Here is a 20,700-nt window from a genome sequence, read left to right as displayed (position 1 = left end):
GTTGGGCTGCAATGCTGCCTGCAGGTGAATGGCCTGTCATCACTTACTGTGCAGGCTCACGCATGCATAGCAGCCATTTGGGCAATATATTGGTGGGTAAGTGGTGCGCATATACTCTAGCAAGAAGTCAATCCTTTCAGGAAAGGAGAGGGGAAACTGGCAAGATAAAAAAAAATCATCAAATACTTCCTTCACTCTCAAAGATAATTTTCCTCATTATCCATGATACTTAAAGGCACTGATGAGCTTGATAAGATGTTTCAGTTTATTCACAGAAAAGGTTAAGTGTGAGTACTTGTGCCTCAGCAAATAAAATAGAACTGCTTAATTTACAAATTTAGGTTTTAGCTTCCAATTAAAAAAAAGTTCAGAGAAAAACAACAAAAGTTGTAGAGGATGAATTTACTGCAGCTTAGCCTGGGTTACAGAAGGTATTATAAAATCACTTAAGTACAGTAGTGTAGCGGTTATGTTGCTGGACTAATAATCCAAAGAGCGTGAGTTCAAATCATGGCAGCTTGAGAATTTGAATTCAGTTAAAAGAAAAGTTAGTATCAGTAAAAGTGACCATAAAGCTGTCAGAATGTCGTAAAAACCCAACTGGTTCACTCATGTCCTTTAGGGAAGGAAATCAGTCTGGCCTACAAGTAACTCTGGTTCCACACCAACGTGGTTGACTCTTAACTCCCCTCTGAAGTGGCCTAGCAAGCCACTCAGTTGTCAGGGCAACTAGGAATGGACTTTAATGGAAAAAAAGGGTGTTAAAATTCACTTATCGCCCATTTTGCGCTACCACCGAAGACCTATTCCACCCCCCGCCATTGCATCAATAGACCAATTCACTGAGCCACCATGACGGCCCAGAGTAAAGTTTGGCATTTAGGAGTATAAAGTAAAATTTAATCTTACAACCCACAGTAGTTTAGCCCACAGAATGATAACAGGAACTTTCTAAATTTGATGCAATGCAGGATGTAGTTTCTTATTTGTACATCAGTCAAGCTTGTCTTTCTGTTGTTTTCTTCTATTTGCAATGTATCCTTATTTTTTCACAGCAAGAAATTGAATGCAAAATAATTTGCTATGGTGCCAGCTGTATGACAAACAAATGCATATCTTTACACATTGCCTCCATTCTGGCAATGCTACATAATCCTTCTGGTTTGAAGTGAAGTTCATTCTCCGTCTAAAATTCATTCTATATGACAACAATGACTACACTTCAAAAGTACTTTATTAGCTGTGAAGTATTTTGAGATGTCAAGAAAGGTGCTATATGAATATAAGTTCATTCATTCATTTTGTAAATTTATACTGGAGGTGGATCTGTGACAATCCTAATTTTGTTCCTGATCTGGCCATCTACAGACCTGGAAGGATCTGCTCCATATTGCAAGTTATGCAGACTGTCAACTGATAGAAATGAATGAATGAACTGTATTTATATAGTGACTTTCATGACTTCAGGACATCTCAAAGGGATTCACAGTCAATGAAGTACTTTTTGAAGTGCAGTCACTGTTGTAGGAATTGTGGCAGCCAATTTGCGCACAGCAAGCTCTCACAAACAGCAATGTGATAATGATCAGACAATCTATTTTTAAATGTTGGTTGAGAGATAAATATTGGTCACGACACCAGGGAGAACTCCCTTGCTCTTCTGGGAATCTTTTATGTCCACCTGAGAGGGCAGACTCGGTTTAACGTCTCATCCCACAGTGCAGCACTCGCTCAGTTCTGCACTGAAGTATCAGCCTAGATTTTGTGCTCAAGTCTCTGGAGCGGGGCTTGAACCCGTAACCTCCTGATTCAGAGGGGAGTGTGCTACCACTGAGTTACGGCCGACACAAACAACAAAGGGACGTAAAAGTAATTTAGACTGGGTGATGGTAAACATCAATATGCTAAAAATTTGTAAATGCATGCATTCAGTGTCCTATGTTCAATGGCAGAATTGTCTACATCAGGGTGCATTTCCCTTTCCGTAACTCCCTGCTTAATAGTTATTGCTTAAATTTTTAAAAAACTCACCTTTAACTCCTTAGTCGCCACTTTGAAAACAAGCTCAATCACACAGCCCACTGCTAAGCGTGCAGCACTAGATGAGTGGATCTCATTCCAAATCGTGTCACTGTCCACCTAAGCATCAAAGCAAAAAGCTCCTCCATTAACTATACAAGGGGGTTTACATAAAATGTTGGTCATCTTTTGAAACTTATTTTGGACAATGCTACCTTTTAAATACAGAAAATAGATAATGGACTATAGCAGCTATATGAAAATATTCAGGACATTGCAGCAGCATTAAATATCGTGCATGACGTACAAGCGTCCTGCACGAGGTTACTGCATTATGCTATAACAAGAACTCTCCCGGGAAGACCTGTATTTGGTGAACCAGAAATCCAACAAATGAACACTGAAAATTTGGTCGGGTAAATGTGTAATGTCATGGTGTTTAATCCAAAAAGGGTTAATCCTGTACTTGTAACACCAAAGCGTGATATTTTGCTTTTTTAATTGCAGAGTATATTATGACAGTTTTGACCAGATACCAAGCTAATTTTGTTCCCCCCCATAACAATTAACAGTGTTTGTGAAATCATTCAATAATTCTGTAATAGGAAGTCTGTAACTGGAGACTAAATATAACTTCAATCAGTACTGAAGCAGTGTTATGAGATCCAGATATGAAATATTTGTGATACACAGGACATCAAATGCAGCATTCATTATGTCAGGAAGCAGCGGATGAGTGAATATCACTGCTCCATGCATTCATCCAAATCCGTCCGGCACCTGCAAAACTTGCTATTTATAGCACATATTCAACCACATATTCATACTACAGTTGTTAATTCATTTTTGTTTCAAATTTACAGCTGTTTTGAATGGTGTAAATTAATTCACTGCAATATAACACATATTATTTTTAAAAATTAACTCTGTATCCAGAATGGGAGTGGGGGTGAGCAAGAGAGAAACAGAAGATTGCTGACAAGTTTCCTTCTATTTGACGCCAGCAAATTTCTGAATTACAGTAACATAACTTTACTCCTTGGCGTGGGTAGGGCGCTGATTTATCAGGCACCAAATTAACATAGGTAATATGGCTTATTGACACAGTCAAATCGATCTTGCTCCATTTTGGGTTTAATTAAACCACTATCCAATAAAATAAATTGGGTACAATACCAAGCAAAATTTAATTTGGATGAACCAATCCAAGGTGAGTTTAATTTCCCAATGTAAAAAAAAGTAATATCCTATGGAGCCTGTGGATGGGCACTGTTAGTTTTAAACATTTAACTTAGCTAGTACAACAGCACGTAAGTTAAGGCCACAGGAGATGTAAATGTCAGAACACGATTGGAACACAATACAGTTACATGAATATAGCATTCAGTAAACATGAATCTGTTCTGTAAATGAGGAACTATTTTGTGCTTGAATGTACCACCTTGTCTCATCATTTCTTTTCCCAACAGAAACTGGCTAAATTAAGGAAAGCAGCAGTAGTGTTAGCACAGAACATCTAGTTTTTTTTAGGTGGGTGGGGGGAGGAGATAGGGAGGGGATAGAGAGAGGTTACTTGGATGTGGTCCACCTCATCCATAAAGCTCCCTGAAATATTTTGCTGAAATTACACAATCTTGATAGATGCAAGCTTATGGAATGTATGCAGTAGAGAGAAGAAAATCAGAACAAGAGAACAGAACGAGACAAAAGGGAGAGAAGGCAAGAGAATACAGACAGAGAGGAACAAAGAGAAAGAGACGAGAACAGAGAGAAAGCAAGATCACTTTAAAATATAAGCCATTAAATATATTGATAGACACATGGACGCACACAAGAATGCAGTAGTTCAACCTGTAAACTCCTCTACTTCAGCATTTTGCTTATGCACAGAAAATACCAAAGTGAGGCTCTTACTATGTAAATATATAAAAAACTGAAAATGAAAGAAAAAAAACATCTGCTTACTACATTCCCATCAAACATTCTCCTATAATATGCCTGCATATCAACTTGTGGAAATGCTGTTGCTTTGAGCTTTAAAAAAAACACAAAAATCTTTGAAAAAGAAGTCAACAATTATTTCCCATGTAGATACTAAGAGTCTGGTGTTAAGTGAAACCACAATGTATCTGTATGTGAGTAAACTATTCAACATAAAAAGACATGCTGGACCCCCTTCCATTCACACGCACACTCAGTCCCCATGGTGTTTGGACTGTCTTTGTGCCTCTCTTAATTCTCTTGTTTATTGAGCAGATTGAGAGAATGATGAACACTGGCTCTGGAAAGTTCACACTGCGGTGACAACTTGGCATTCTACCACTAGTGTATGTTCTGTTCTTTTACAAACAACTCACAATTCAGAAAGAAATGAAGCCGCCTTCATTAGCCCCAAGTCGCTTGTCTTACAAAACTGCCAGATGTGTCAAATAAACATCCTTTTTATGAAAACTATTTGTGGCAAGAAAATTAAAACTTTTTTAAAAAAATGAAAACCTTAAAAGTAATAATTTTAAGAAATGTTGGAAGCATCCAAAGCACGTTCAACCAAAATGATAGACTGCTGCCATAGGACACATGCAATACTTGTTTTGAACCAGTCAAAGCAACATTTTTAAAATTAAGACACTTATAAATATTGCTCTTCAATTCTAATCAAACAGAATAGAGGAAGGGAGCACAAATACCAAATATCATTGTTAAAAGTTCTGTTCAAAAAATTTAGCATAAAGCAAGATTGTTGCATTTACAATCAGAATATTAGAGCAAGACAGGGTTCGTAAGTGTTCACAAAGGAATATAAACTGTAGCTTATTCTCACACTGAGCAGAATAACTTGCAAAGCAATGACTATTTAATTTGCCAAAGAGGAAAATAATTCCATTCAATATTTTATTTTTATGTTAAGACTCTCTCCATAGCTCCCGTAATGGCTCAGCACATTTATCCATTATGCAGCTGAGCTGTACATATCCCAAAGTTCACTGGTTTGATTCCTGATTTGTGCTGACCTATCGCAACACAGTTGAGGCAATGATAAACATGGCACAATTGGCTGCGGCAGCCCTGGTTCAGGGAAGAGAAAATCAGGGCTCCTGCTTCGGATCATAAATCAGCAATCCTCTTCTGGAAATGTGCATGCGTGGATGCTGGTGAGGACAGGATTGGGTCAACTGTGCTGCCCCAGTCAAATAGACTGTTGATACTCACTGTCATACATGAATAATGGCCACTCGAGTGAAATACTAGAGGATGGCTGTGAACTGCACCCTATTAGGGGTCAATACGTTCAGAAAAGGAAGAATGAGGAGGAAATTGGCAAGAAAAGAATGGGACTTCCTTTATTTTTTCCCAGTGCCAAACATCATCTGCGACTAAGCGAGGCATGCAAACAACTGTTCCCAGGCAGCTGCTTACGTTGGTCTGAGTTGGCTGCCAATGTCACGACGGCAAATTTCTCTCCCTCCCTGTGGAAAGGTACCTGGCCTCCATTAGACAATTCCCCACATTGGACAGCTGAGAAAGGGAGCCCAGCTGTGTGGTGGAATCACGGTATTAGAGTGAATCCATGTCCCACCTGCTCTGTGCAACTTTGCAAGTCTCTGCTTCGAGGCGAGATCAGGGAACACTTTTTTAGTCATCATTCAATTTCCCTGAATCTGTTCCCTGAACAATGTCACACATATTCCAGTTGTGGTTTAGCCAGCATTCTTAGTACAGCAAACCTTGAATTCCTGTTTATGGGGGGACATCTGTTCTCAATTATCTGCTGAGTAGAAGTCAAAGCAACAATTTATGTTGCCGCTGAGATGGAAAGAACAAACAAGACATTATTTACACATTTTAAAAAGGAAAAAAAAGACTTACTCCAAGACCGCCACAAGGAAGCATAACAAACATTGGGGTGACGGAACCTGTGGAATAATATTTAAAAAGAGCATTTGGTTAACAGTACCAAGATAAATCATAATGTTTGCAGCAATGCTGTAATCACAACTCAACAGTGGGGATTACAAATACAAATGAACGTCTGCAAGGTGTATTTCCCACTAATGCAGTGTTAACCCCCTTTACTGGCCTCTTGGGCCCATGCAAAAGCTTTTATTGCAGTAACAGTTCCTCACAGTTTATTAGCTGGGCTCGGATGTTTAAAGCCATATTTCTTCTTTGAATTTCAAATTTTTTGTTATTATTGACTGGAAACTAATTGATTCATAGTCTATGTATGCAGTGCAAATCAAGATAGAAACTTCAATAATTAAGTAACTATGCAAATTAACAGATGTTTATGCACCCCAGGGGATTCTGGCTTCAAACCTAAATATTCGTTTGTATCAGAGCAAGGAACAAAGTATTTTTTTCTTTAGTACCTACCACAACAGAAACAACCTAATTTCTTGAAAAACTGCCGTGCATGTTTCTATAATGTATACCTATAATTAAGCTAAATAGGAACGCAACGGCAGCAGATGCATGGGGTCTGAGGCCCCCTACTTCTCTTGTAAACTACCAATTAGGGAAATGCCATGGGCTATGGGCATCTGCACATTTAAAAGCAGTATCTGTGCAACAATTAAGCATCAGAAAAGGGAATTTTGAAAATATGATTTAACCGAATCAAATAGAAAAAAACCCTTTTTTTTAAACTCCAAGGTCTTCTCTTTGAAATTGAATACCATCAGAACACTGCAAAAAAAATTCCTATAACATTCTCTTTCTTGTCACATGATGTTAGCATCCCAATGGCGGTGGGGAAGCAAGAAGAAAAATATAATTGGACACTTAATAAAAATAAGTTGCTATGCTCTAGGAGTTTTAACAGGTAGGAACACTTTTTGGGAGTCACGGAAACACCTAACTCTTACAGGCACCAGGTCGTACCCTACTAACTATTTACTACACCACAATCTTTTCCAAAGTCTTTTCTGCCTTGTATATTATACAAAACAATCAAAATCCCCACAGATGGCAAGCAATGACTTCAGTATGCAAGCTATGTTTACAAGCTTCGAAAGTTGTCCTGCATGGCTTTTCACGAAAGTGATAATGGATGAGCCTTCAAAAGTGTTGCATGAAGTAACTGCTGACTGTGAATGTGTTGGACTGTAACACAGTCAGAGTTCAGAGGGTATTAATAAACCATCTGAGAGTTTTGCTCTTTGTATGAAATCATCAGAACCTATTCAACGGTGTTACAGCTTTACAATATATGCCCAACTTTATTATTGGTTATAAACTCTCACCACTTCAAATGTCTTTGGAGGTGTCTCCAATTTAATGCTTAAAAGATAAATAACTTCTTCCTATATGGTACAATTTTAAAGGGGATGCGGGAACAGAGAGACCTGGAGCTGCAAGTACACAAATCTTTGAAGGTGGCAGGACAAGTTGAGAAGGCTATTAAAAAAGCATACAGGATCGTTTGCTTTATAAATAGAGGCAGAGTACAAATGCAAGGAAGTTATGCTAAACTTTTATAAAACAAGGGTTAGGCCTCAGCTAGAGTATTGTGTTCAATTCTGGGCACCACATTTTAGGAAGGATGTCAAGGCCTTAGAAATTTACTAGGATAGTGCTAGGGATGAGGGACTTCAGATATGTGGAGAGACTGAAGAAGCTGGGGTTGTTCTCCTTAGAGAAGGTTAAGGGGAGATTTGATAGAGGTGTTCAAAATCATGAACGGTTTTGATAGAGTAAATAGGGAGAAACTGTTTCCAGTGGCAGAAGGGTTGGTAACCAGAGGATACAGATTTATGATGATTCGCAAAAGAACCAGAGGAGACATGAGGAAAACAGATCAATCTAACTAAAGCAAGTATTAAAAGCACAGAGAATGCTGAAAATGCTCACGCACACAGGTTACATTTTCTCAAATGAATTCTCACATAATAAAGCTTAAATGCAAAAATGAATCTGAATACTTGAAAAAAAATCAACACTTTTATACCGTATAACAACCTTTCAGACATTTAAAGTGCTTTTTCAAACTAATACAAAAACATAAATATGGTTTAGAAAAACACTCAAAGGTTTAGAATTTTCATAATTTGAATAATCACCCTGAGCCAATTGGCTTTCTTTGTTTTCAGCTCATGTGCTTTAACACTGAAATAGACACTAATAATACAGTAATAAAACTACTCAAGTATCAGGAATGGCTAAATTAATAGAATAGGAACCCTAAGCACATAAATATTTACTAAAGAGAAAATGTAAACCTTTGTTTTAGCTTAAGCAATCACCCTTTTTTCGTATCATCTCTTCATTCCTATTCTTACTCAGTTCTTTAAAAAAAAATTAACTTAAATTTGACTCTTTTATACTATTCTAAACATTTACTTTTAAGATACTTTACTTACCTTGCTTCTTCTCCCTCCCTGCTCCCACCATCCATTTTGGAGGGAGAACAATTTTTTAAATAATTGTTTTCAATAGCTGAAAACCAGTTTAAAAGGCTGGATTTCAAGCAACAGAGATTCGATTAAGTAACCATGGCAAAGTTGCCTCCAAAGAGATGCAAGGAATAGTCAACCACTGTGATCAGAGGGGTTAGCCAAAAACATCCTTATGTTGGAATTTTGCTCAGGCAGAATCAGATAATGAGTGTAGAGTTGAAAAATGAGAACAAGTTACAATGTGCAGACATGATAGCACTCAGATTTTTGGGGAAACACAAACATCAATTCAAGTTGTTTTGTGGCCATTTTCTGAAGCACTCAACAACTTCTGCATAAAATAAAAAATATGTTCAAAAAGGTGTTAAATTATAGAAACAGCTCAAAGAAATAAGGTCGATAATAGATCACTTTTGTTTAAAAAAAGACAATAATTTCAGCAAATGGAAGTTGGGAAAATGGCTGCGTGTTTAAAATTTAGATCACCATAGGCGAGTTTCCTTGCCTGGGTGCATTCAGGTCCTAAAGGCGACAGACACGTTTACTCACCTGCTACCAAGTTTTATACGTTGTTAGTTTTTGACTGGCTGAGAGGCTGACTTTTAGGCCTGCTTTTCAGCTAGTCAAATGTAAGGAGTCGTACAACACCAGGTTATAGTCCAACAGCTTTATTTGAAATCACAAGCTTTCGGAGCTTTGCTCCTTCATCAGGTGACGATGGAGGAAAGCTCCGAAAGCTTGTGATTTCAAATAAAGCTGTTGGACTATAACCTGGTGTCGTACAACTCCTTACATTTGTCCACCCCAGTCCATCACCGGCATCTCCATTTCAGCTAGTCAAGCAGCAACTATTTTTTTTTTGCAAGTTGCATCCATTGCCAAAATGGAGCTGGGGTAACAACAGGCAAGAAGTACTTTTAACTTTTTGAGAGAAGAAAGTAAAATTGAAGTTGAAATAATAAAAACAGGACAGAGTGAGAAAATTATAATGAAAAGAACAGACTGGAAAATTGGGGGAGACGGTTAGAAATTGTAAAATTTTATTTTAAATTTTTAAAAATAAACTTAGAGCAAATGGCATAGTAATAAAGCAACTAACATACAATATAGCTTTATTACTGTAATATGAGTGTTTGTTTCAGTGTCAATACCTGGGCTGAAATTTCCCAGCTCAGAGAGTATGTTAGATCCTCGACTTTCTGGCAGGTTAAAGGGTAAGGGTTCAGTTCCCCGCAGGGAGATCATATTCTTTTCATGCAACTCAGCTGGATTATATTTAAAATAAGTAACAATGTGACATGCATAAAATGAGCATCTATTAAGTGCAGGTAGCTCCTCAGAAACCCTTTAAAACAAACAGGCAAAATACAGAACTTTTACTTTTAAATAGAATGCTGTTGTTTCTGTTAAATATTGATACCATTGTGAAGGAAAGATAAAAAGTTTTGCAATTCTCCATCACTTATTTCAGTGTTTATTGATGTTACATCACTACCAAACCAATGTCATGACTGAGAAATAGTGGCTATTTCTGAAATGCTGCATCAAAAGGTAAAGAGGAGTGAACTGCGCTGTACCTAGTAGTTTCTTACTGTCAAGCTTCTGTCTGTTCAGTGGGTTTGTGCCATAAAGTAACGCATGCTGCTCCGAATGGACAGTCTGTAGTTCTTCCAATGATGCTTTTCTTCCTCTGATACACTGCAGAAATAAAAACATATTTAAGATATAAGCACAATAAATACAACTGTAAACTGAAGCTAAAGATGAGTGTATTACACAACAAAACACCTTCTAAAGGTTATTAAATGAGCATTTTCATTGATACCTTTAACCCCTGTCCTCTATCATCCTGTAACTGCTGAACAAGCTACTGAGATTATCTAGAGGGTCGAGAAGATAAAGGAAGAGTTTGACGACAGTAAAGATAATAAAAGATAAAATGATTCACGAAGAATAACGGACAACTTTAGTGAATTGCAAAGCTATCATTTGATCAAGTGAGTCGAATATTGTCATATTGTAAAAGCATAGTTTGATTGGTTTATGAACGTCAAGATTGTTTCCATATTTCCATAGTGCCATGGTCAAGAATGACATCTCAAAGATACGGAGGATCACACCAGGTCCCTCATCACCACAGGCAGTACAGTGCATATAAGCCACCGTGAGCAACGTTGTCAGACGAACGCTCAATACTCTCATATCAAGTTCCTCTCTCCACTATTTTAATGGAAGTGTTAACCAGTTTATTTTAAATGGGCTAACACCACCATTAAAAGTGGACAGAGAAATTTACTATAAACGTGCTAAGCATTTATATATCACTGACAGTAATTTCAAGTTAATACTGGTTATAAAAGAAAAAAAAGCTTCTTTTTACATACACTTTTACAAATAGCATAAGGTTAAAAATGGCAGTGACACAGGAACTGAAGGTATGTGCTATCGAATGATGACTTATCCAATCAACTATGTCACAATTTATTTTCCCTAGCAATGCATTATTGGGAAGCAGATTATATACTGTATACTACTGCTGAAAGCTGTTAAGGTAAAATTGGGCTATGTGCACATACATTTAATTGTATTTTGAGTTATTAAGCTATATATTTTGCCATTCCGTTAACAATATTCCCCAATATTATATAGTTCTAAACAATTACACAGAATATACCAGAAATGTGTGATAGGACTAAATGGAAGCAATAATTCGTGACATATTTGTGGTAAAGTTAACAAATGTGTGTTGCAGGACAGGAACATATTAAATGAGTCATTCCTGAAAAAGCCCATATTTGGCATTAATAAGCTTGTTTTGTTTTTAAACATTAGACTGGTAGGTACATCATGGATCTTCTGCTTCCCAAAGAAATAAAAATCACAAATTCACAGTTTCTGCTATGAAATATTTTTATAGCTTTAAAATTGGACAAGAGTCATTGCAGGAATTCAAAACAGGAAATATATGCAGTATTTTTTAAATAAGTCTTTCACATAGATCAAAAAAAATCTCATCAATTTTTGTGATCCCCTGATTTTGTCATTCAAAATCCTGCTGCCCCCTGCTGTTACCATATTCCCTGCAGGCTATGAAACAAATCTCATTGTTACCAGAGATACAGACAGCAGGGGGCTTATGCGGTTCTGCTTAAATATATAGAGTGGAACCCATTTAGCACATAATGCTTAAATGAGTGCAAGACTTAATACATAAAAATAGTCAGAACCAAATGTCACAGCATGTAATAAAGAACTTAAATCTTAGAACACAATTTTTCTCCTAATTGCATAAAACTGCACATACAATTTGTACTAATCCAGTCCCACTGTACTTATTAGATAAAATAGATTCTCAATGTATACCCCAAATTCACTGCTTGTAGTTTTCCTGTTTTGCTTACTTAAATTGGTTTAAAATTACATATACTCTAGTAGCTTGCGGTGCACTGTATAGTTAGTCTGAGTCTTTTGATCAGCATAACACAGAATAGCTGTTCAGTAATCTGTTCAATGTAGTTGGAATTCTACCTTAATATTCAATCTCCATAAAGCGTAGGCCAGCTGTCCAGTTATCTTAGTAGATTGGTTTTCAATGAGCACCAACTTGATGAGGGTTATACATATAAAATACTGGCGTATTTTCCAATATGCATCATTTACATAGGAATGACTGCAGTACAGTTTAATCTTAAAAAATTAAAATCTAGTTGCTCAAGAAGTGTTATGGTTGGATAAGGAACGCTACAAGCTGGCTGATTTATACATAATTTAAAAACTCTTCATGCCACAGCCAATATATTCAGCCATTCAGCAATTCAAACAAAACAAAAATGGAAAAAGCTGAGCCAGTATTACATTTTAGATCAAATTGCTGAGATTGCTAAAACATATAGCTATGTAGGTGAAATTTATTTGTGACTGATTTTACATAGTGGAGCATGTAAAAAGGGATAATTAAGGAACACTTGGATCAGGGATTCACTACAAAGGGAGTTACTGTTACGGAAGTGGTTTGGCAAACTGGAATTCTACGTATGCTTGAATCAAGTATGCAGTTACCGAGTTAAGCCGAGCATATATTCTTTTTTGGTGCGTATCTAATATTAGTACATTGGAATATATTTCTCCATTTCCAAATTACCAAAGGAAGCAGATACAACCTCAAACACAAACACATAGCCAACTTATGCTAATCTTAGTACAATTCTGCCAAACTCTACTATAAATTAAACTTTATGGAGAGGAATCCATTTCTTCTTCACAGATCAACTTGGTCAGCACACCAAATTTGAATGAAGTTTTACACTTCACATTTCTTGTATGTGCTTCAAGCAAATTTCTTCCAATAATTGTTTTTCAAAAAAAGAGAAAGAAATCACAAAGAAACTCCTCCACCAGCAGAAAACATCTTATTAATACCGGAGTCAAAAAGAGTGCCGCCTATGACTTAAAAAAGTGACCTCACCAATCACAGAGAAAGAAAACCAGACATTTCATCCTGGGTTCCGACCTACAGTCTGAAGAGCAATTAAACATTGTAGACTTTGAGGGATACAACTTCACCTTAGGAGAAGAATATTTCATTATGCATGAAATGGTATAACATTCCTGTCTCTATCATCTGACTTTCCCTGAGCAATGCCACAGGAGATCTGCTTGTATGTGGATAAAAGCTTTTAAGGAAACATTAACCATGCCAAATTGCAATAAAACTGCTGTGCAAGTTTCTGGAAGGTCCAGGTTATTCAACAGAATAGGAGTCAGACATGTCAAACAGGAAGCTAACATGTTTATTATATATTAATTTTAGTATGCGAGGCGCATTACATCAAAAACTTTCATTGGAGACCTTGCTCCTTGGGCAAACTCATTATAGTACGTCACACCTGTAGGTGACACTTTCAATGTAGGCATTCCTTGCCTGTCACAGGTTCAGCCACGTTGGGGTCATGCACATTGGTGTTGTTTGTACAGATCTATGGTATGCTTTTTCTGAAAGCATTTCTTTTAAAATATTCACTATAATGCTTTAAATATATTGGACTTTCTCCCCTGAGTTTCTGTTTAAAAGAATGTATTTACTAAATTGAATTTTCTGTCAGAGCTCTAACATTAGCTTGATTTTTCCCATGCTAATTTTTCCTCACATGTAAGGCGCTTTAAACTTAATTTTCAGCTTTGAAATATAATTTTTTTTGTTTTTGATTTTAATATATTAATATATATGAATATATTCCTCCTTCTCTCTAGGTTTTAATTATCCCCCACCCACTGTTAACATCACTAGCACTCCTGATTGTGGCCCTGCTCAGGCTGCCAGTCCCCTGCTGTTTCAGGCCATTATCACCACTCCAATTGAGGCCACTCTCAGGCCGCCACTCCCCTACTGTTTCACATCATACTAAAAGAATATATTCTGCTGGAATTCTTAATCCTTGTCTTTATTATATAATGATTGTTGTGGCCCACTGGGCCAGGTCTTTCACTCTCCCTGACCACTGCTATGTTCCTGTATGTTGGGTTGGCCCCACACACATCTGCCCCCACCAAGCCACTGACTCTTAATGGTGCCAGGACTGCAATAACCAGCTGCTGCATGGTGCTTTCCATCTTTAACTTTCATTTTACCCCAATTCTCTGCAACAAAATGATTTCCAGTGCTTTTATATGTTACCACAATGGCTCTTGGTCCCAGTTGGGCTTTTTTCACAGTCCCATTTGAGCTCTGTCTCTTGCCCATTTGCAACAAATTGGTTTTCCCCTCGGCCAGATTTTTACAGAGTTTTTTTTTCTCACTTTTAAATATTTTTATTTTCCTGAATTTGGGCTTCTGGGCTGTGCCTGACAACTCCTAATCCCTCAACCTTGACTGCTGGCTCCAGGGAAATTCTATATGGGGCATCCACGATCCTCTCCTACACCCATTTGGCCTCTCCACAACTGTTGCTCCATAATTTTATATTATTAAAAATTTTCATTCATAAATATTTAATTTGTCTGTAGCAAATAATTTTTAAAAAATGGATTACTAAATTGAAAAATATACAATTTTTAAATGTTCAATTTTAATATTTAATACATGCTCAGGCTACTGACTGATATGTCAATATATCCAATAGTGAGTGTAACTGGATCAGCACATCTCTAGGTATGTGGTAAGCATATTATTTTCATATAATTCAATGCATGGCACATGGAAATAATATATTCCAATCTTACCAAACATTGTTTATGTTTCTGTTTATACCTTTTCCATATGGGATTACTGTTCAGCATGGCCGTGTACCAGTATAATCTTTTGTAGGTAAAAGTTCAGATGGGCCACTGCCAGCGTCAAGCTGCACTGCAGGTCTTTGAAATCACAACATAAATATTTTTGTACTTAGTGATATGCGCTTCAGTTTTAAACAAACAGTGATGTTTGCACCTGATGAGTATCATCTGTTTCACTAAATTAAGATATTTTTGGGGGAATATTGTTTTATAACCTGAATCAACCAAAATGTTTTAAGGGTCAAGGCTTGGAATATGTAAATAGCGTCACCAACATGACATGCTTTTTGAATATAAAAAGATTACATGAAGCTTATGAAAATTTAATTTGATAACACCATTATGGTACAAGAATGGGATGCTATACAGTACCCTTTTTCACCAAGAAAAATTAAGTAGCAATTCAGGTGTATATATTTGTAGAGGGGGTAATGAAATTTCACCTAAAAAAAATTAATTGCAGTTTATAATATTACAAATTATATGCAATGGATTGTGTGGTCTACATGGACTTTAGCAAAGTCTTTGACAAGGTACCGCATGGTAGGTTGTTACATAAGGTTAAATCTCACGGGATCCAAGGTGAGGTAGCCAATTGGATACAAAATTGGATTGACGACAGAAGACAGAGGGTGGTTGTAGAGGGTTGTTTTTCAAACTGGAGGTCTGTGACCAGCGGTGTGCCTCAGGGATCAGTGCTGGGTCCGCTGTTATTTGTTATTTATATTAATGATTTGGATGAGAATTTAGGAGGCATGGTTAGTAAGTTTGCAGATGACACCAAGATTGGTGGCATTGTGGACAGTGAAGAAGGTTATCTAGGATTGCAACGGGATCTTGATAAATTGGGCCAGTGGGCCGATGAATGGCAGATGGAGTTTAATTTAGATAAATGTGAGGTGATGCATTTTGGTAGATCGAATCGGGCCAGGACCTACTCCGTTAATGGTAGGGCGTTGGGGAGAGTTATAGAACAAAGAGATCTAGGAGTACAGGTTCATAGCTCCTTGAAAGTGGAGAGGGTGGTGAAGAAGGCATCCAGCATGCTTGGTTTCATTGGTCAGAACATTGAATACAGGAGTTGGGATGTCTTGTTGAAGTTGTACAAGACATTAGTAAGGCCACACTTGGAATACTGTGTACAGTTCTGGTCACCCTATTATAGAAAGGATATTATTAAACTAGAAAGAGTGCAGAAAAGATTTACTAGGATGCTACCAGGACTTGATGGTTTGACTTATAGGGAGAGGTTGGATAGACTGAGACTTTTTTCCCTGGAGAGTAGGAGGTTAAGGGGTGATCTTATAGAAGTCTATAAAATAATGAGGGGCATAGATAAGGTAGATAGTCAAAATCTTTTCCCAAAGGTAGGGGAGTCTATAACGAGGGGGCATAGATTTAAGGTGAGAGGGGAGAGATACAAAAGGGTCCAGAGGGGCAATTTTTTCACTCAAAGGGTGGTGAGTGTCTGGAACGAGCTGCCAGAGGCAGTAGTGGAGGCGGGTACAATTTTGTCTTTTAAAAAGCATTTGGACAGTTACATGGGTAAGATGGGTATAGAGAGATATGGGCCAAGTGCAGGCAATTGGGACTAGCTTAGTGGTATAAACTGGGCAACATGGACATGTTGGGCCAAAGGGCCTGTTTCCATGTTGTAAACTTCTATGATTCTACCAAAGGTCCAATCTAACACACATGTTCACTATTAAGTGAACATGTGTAGAATAACTTTCATTTGTGATTTTTAAGAACATTTTCCTACATTAAAATATTACTGAACAGTGAAATGTAAATAAGGAAAAAAAGCAAATTTGAAAAAAATCTTAAAATCCTGAACGAAGTCAAAAAATCTCACCTTCTGGAAAATATATTTTTTTTAGGACAAGTACATTAAATAATATATATATTTTAAAAACAGCAAGTAGCCCCAGATAACTCTAGCCACATCATAGGAGGAAGTTACAGAGTGGCACTTGGAAAAGGCCAGGGAGTAAAATACTTGCCCGCCCTCTCAGCAACAAATGGCGTCTGGTGAAACTGGGGGGGGGGGGGGGGGGGGGGGCGGAGAAGGGGAAAAAAAGAGAGAAAGAGAAAGAGAAAGAGAAAAAGGAGAAAGAAGAAAAAGAGAGAGAAATTCCATTAAAAAAAAATCAGAAGAAAATAAATTTTAAGACTTTGAAAACTTAGACTATTTGAGTCCACTTAAGTGAACTTCCAAATCAGTGAATGTTTCTGTAAATTAATTCTATAAATTTAAAAATGTTCACCAATGCTTTTTCAAACATTTACTCTTGTTGAAGTGCCTACTTCCCATCCTAGATGACACATTTTACTGTGTTTACAGTCCATTTGACAGTCACTTCTTGCTACATGACTTTAATGTATACCAGTAGAGTAGGTTGCCTTTTAAGTGAGCAGCTTGGGAAATGTGTGTTCAGTAAGTGAATAATTCAAAATAATCCATTATTACTTTCAATGTCATGCTGTAATAAATGACATTAATTCAACAAGTAAAATGATGGACTGCATGGTGAAATTGAAGTGATTTAGGATTTTTTTTTACTGATTTTAGAACATAGGAAAATATAGTGATCTGTGCAGGCATGCTGGGCAGTCCACCCAATCTGGATAAATAACCTACAGAAAGAGTATCCTGCTGTATAGAAGAAACGTGCAAAAGGAAGTTGTTACATTTCACTGTTAAATGCCCCCAAATATACCTGCTATACAGGAATCGAGGAGCCTTGCTCTGCTGATAGAATTGTACACCTATTTCAGGAGCAAATGCTTTTTTTAAAAAAAACCTCTCTTACTTGTTCCTTGGTATTAAGCACAGTGATCAAGGGAAAATATAATGAGCAGAAGAAAATATACCACAAATCACCTCAATGCAAACAGCGCCGTGTTAAAATTCAACATCTGGATTGCAGAATAGAGGGAAAGACAAGCCAGAAACAAACACCTAGATTGAAAGCAGTGAATTATCACCGCTTTCATCTACCTATATTTTTTTAAAGAAGTAATTTATATCACAGTATTACATCTAGCATGAGTTTTGTCCACCACATTATTATCCTGCATATACGCAAATCAATTTCTGCATCACATTTGCATTTGACGGGCTCAAATTTCGTATCACAATGGAACAGGTAAGCAATGTACTAAGTGGGTTGATAAATCTCCAATGAGGATATGTGAAAATAACAAATGAAAGAACTTGCATTTACATTGTGCCTTTTACATCAGGATGTCCCAAAGCGCTTTAAAGCTGATGAAGTACTTTTGAAGCAAAATCACAAGCACAATACTGTGGATGCTGGAAATCTGAAATAAAAACAGAAAATGCTGGAAAAGCTCAGCAAGTCAGTGGAGAAAGAAACAGAGTAAATGTTTCAGGTCGAAGACCTATCGTCAGAACAGCGAAAGGTTCTGAAGAAAGGTCTTTGACCTGAAACGTCAACTCTTTCTTTCTCCACGGATGCTGCCTGACTTGCTGAGCTTTTCCAGCATTTGCTGTTTCTATATAAATACTTTTGAAGTGTAATCAGTGTTGTAATGTAGGGAAATGCAGCAGACAATTTGGGCACAGCAATGTCCCACAAACTGCAATGTGATAATGATCAGATAATCTGTTTTAGTGGCTTGGTTGAGGGATATATATTGGCCAGGACACTGGGGAGAACTCCCCGGCTCTTCTTCGAAAAATGCCATGGGATCTTTTACATCCACCCGATAAGACAAATGGGGCCTCAGTTTAACGTCTCATCTAAAAGACTGAAAATACGACAGTGCAACACTCCCTCAGTGTTGCACTCCCTCAGTGTTGCACTGAAGTGTCAGCCTAGATTATGTGCTCAAGTCCCTGGAGCGGAACTTGAACCCACAATTTTCTGACTCAAAGGCGAGTGCGCGAACACTGAGCCAACTTATGAAGCATGAGGAGTCAGTAAAAGTGGCCGATAAAAGAAAGGAGAAGCTGAATCAATCAAATCATTCCAGAGCCGCCACCTTGAGCGCTCCCCCAGCTAAAAATTCACTGGTCAATGTAACGTACAGTTTATGGACAATTGAAAGTTGTTTGTGCACTAATAAAAGTTTGAATTGCCCAATAATTATAAAACATCTCAAATAATACTACAAAGTGGGAATTTAATGCTAAAAAAAATTGGAATTATCAGGAATTTTGAATTAACTGATTTTAAAGTAAGAGTAGACTGGAAAACATAAGCAACCCATAAGAAATTAAATGCAGATGCCGTTTTTCGGGTGGGCATTAAACCGAGACACCATCTGCCTGTTCAGGTGGATGTGAAAGATAGCACGGCACTATTCAAAGAAAAGCTCGGAGTTCTCCCAGTGTCCTGGCTAACTTACCTTCCTCATCTAAACCCTACAGTGATCATTCATTTTACTTGCTGTTTGTGGGATCTCGTCATGTCCAAATTAGATGGCACATTTGTCTACCTAACAGTGACTGCACATCCAAAGTAATTCATTGGTTGTGAAGTGCTTTGGGATGGCCTGACTACGTGATAAGGTGCAATATAATTGTTAATTATTTTTCTTCTTACTCAACGTTAGCCATACGATGGTGTAAATCCTTGGAAAATATTTCTAGGAGAGACCTACTCTTCTTACTGTGATCCTCAGGCTAAATTTGAATTAGCTGTCTATAGCTTAAATTTATTGGTTCAGGTTTTGCTGGCTGTCTTTCTGTAAATGCCTTGGTTCCTCTAGATTGGCTGCTGTTCATGTTAATTATGACAAGCTTTTTCCTCTACATTCAAGAAAGCAGGTTAAAGATCCTTTCCTTTTGAGTCCAATGAACATTCACAAAGCATTGTCTGCTCCCCCATTCACAGATGAGCAGAAAAGAGGTTTTTTTTTTGAATAATTTACCACTTTCCCCAACAGCAACCGATCACTCTTTGCCATTGAGAAACCAGCTTTTAAAGCAGCTGTAGGCCCCACGTCCACCAGAATCTGTCAATACAGTCTCCACCGCTTGCAGCTGGCACATTGGTGCTAATGTGATTTGCCCACTATATGCATTTGACGGTTTATATGAATCTATGTTGTTTGTTTATAACCCTGTACAGTACTACTGATGAATCATTTTATCACTTTTGTTTCTTATGTTGCCTAATAAAACTGAACACTAAGCTAAGAAGTCTTACACAATATTCACTTGGTGCATGCTGCTTTCTGTGTGAGTAAATGAGGGGAACTGATGGAGTAGCTTTAATTGCAAACTGTCGCCAATAGATGAACTCTCATCATAAAATTATTTAAATTCAGAAGTGCCAAAAGTCAACGAGGCTTTTGGATATCACTTTAACATGTGAAATCCTTATTAACAACTAATTTAAAAAATCTTACTCAGACTTGAAATGTGTCCCTGTTTATCTTGAAGTGCTGCATTTATCTGGTGTAAGCTGAAACTGACTAGGGCATTCCAGTCTCCACATTTCTCTGACCAAATAATTAAATTCTGAGTGAACTTTGAGCCTGTGTGTACTTAACAACATTTAGACTTTGTGCTCTTAAAGGGATGCAGCTTCAGTATAGCAGAATGAATATTGTGCATTACATGATGGAGCATGTCCACTATAAAACTAAATCATTCGATGTACTACGAGCCACTCCACGGACGATCCGCTAATATTATACATTAAAAACTAACACTAGCATGTATAGACTTCACACTCCAGACATTACACTTAGTTACAGATGCAAAACTATCTTAAATGTTGGGTGCTTCTGAGCTGCAACTTGAACTGATGAGCACGTTCTAATCTGAAAACTTCCTGACCAAATAGCAATTAAACTAAGAGACATCAGACTCTGTTCACTTAGACTTCCTGGTCTTAAAGGGACAAGTCAGCTTAAACACCTTAGTAGCACAATAATGCACAATATGGTATAATGCTCCTTATAATATAGTTATAGTCCTCATTATAAAATAGTATTTCCTCCAATTTACCATTAGCATTGCCACAGGACATCGGCGGTA

General features: G+C 37.4%; 1 protein-coding gene across 11 annotated transcripts in view; it reads right to left on the bottom strand.

Annotated features, from left to right (window-relative positions):
• The window catches only part of hdac4 (histone deacetylase 4), a 408,670-nt gene that overhangs the window by 33,356 nt on the left and 354,614 nt on the right, over positions 1–20,700 (bottom strand). For 9 of the 11 annotated variants that reach the window (XM_067987940.1, XM_067987944.1, XM_067987946.1 and 6 more), the window contains 3 exons: positions 9,992–10,112; positions 5,887–5,933; positions 2,032–2,139 (listed from right to left, as the gene is read on the bottom strand). In XM_067987940.1, coding sequence (XP_067844041.1) covers positions 2,032–2,139; positions 5,887–5,933; positions 9,992–10,112 — 276 coding nt within the window. The remainder of the gene's footprint in view (positions 1–2,031; positions 2,140–5,886; positions 5,934–9,991; positions 10,113–20,700) is intronic. The other 2 variants (XM_067987943.1, XM_067987945.1) reach the window with 1 other exon arrangement.

The sequence above is a fragment of the Heptranchias perlo genome, chromosome 7 (genome assembly GCF_035084215.1).
Source record: "Heptranchias perlo isolate sHepPer1 chromosome 7, sHepPer1.hap1, whole genome shotgun sequence".
Taxonomy (NCBI): domain Eukaryota; kingdom Metazoa; phylum Chordata; class Chondrichthyes; order Hexanchiformes; family Hexanchidae; genus Heptranchias; species Heptranchias perlo.
Note: the sequence above shows the minus strand (reverse complement) of the source record. Positions and strands in the feature narration are given on the sequence as shown.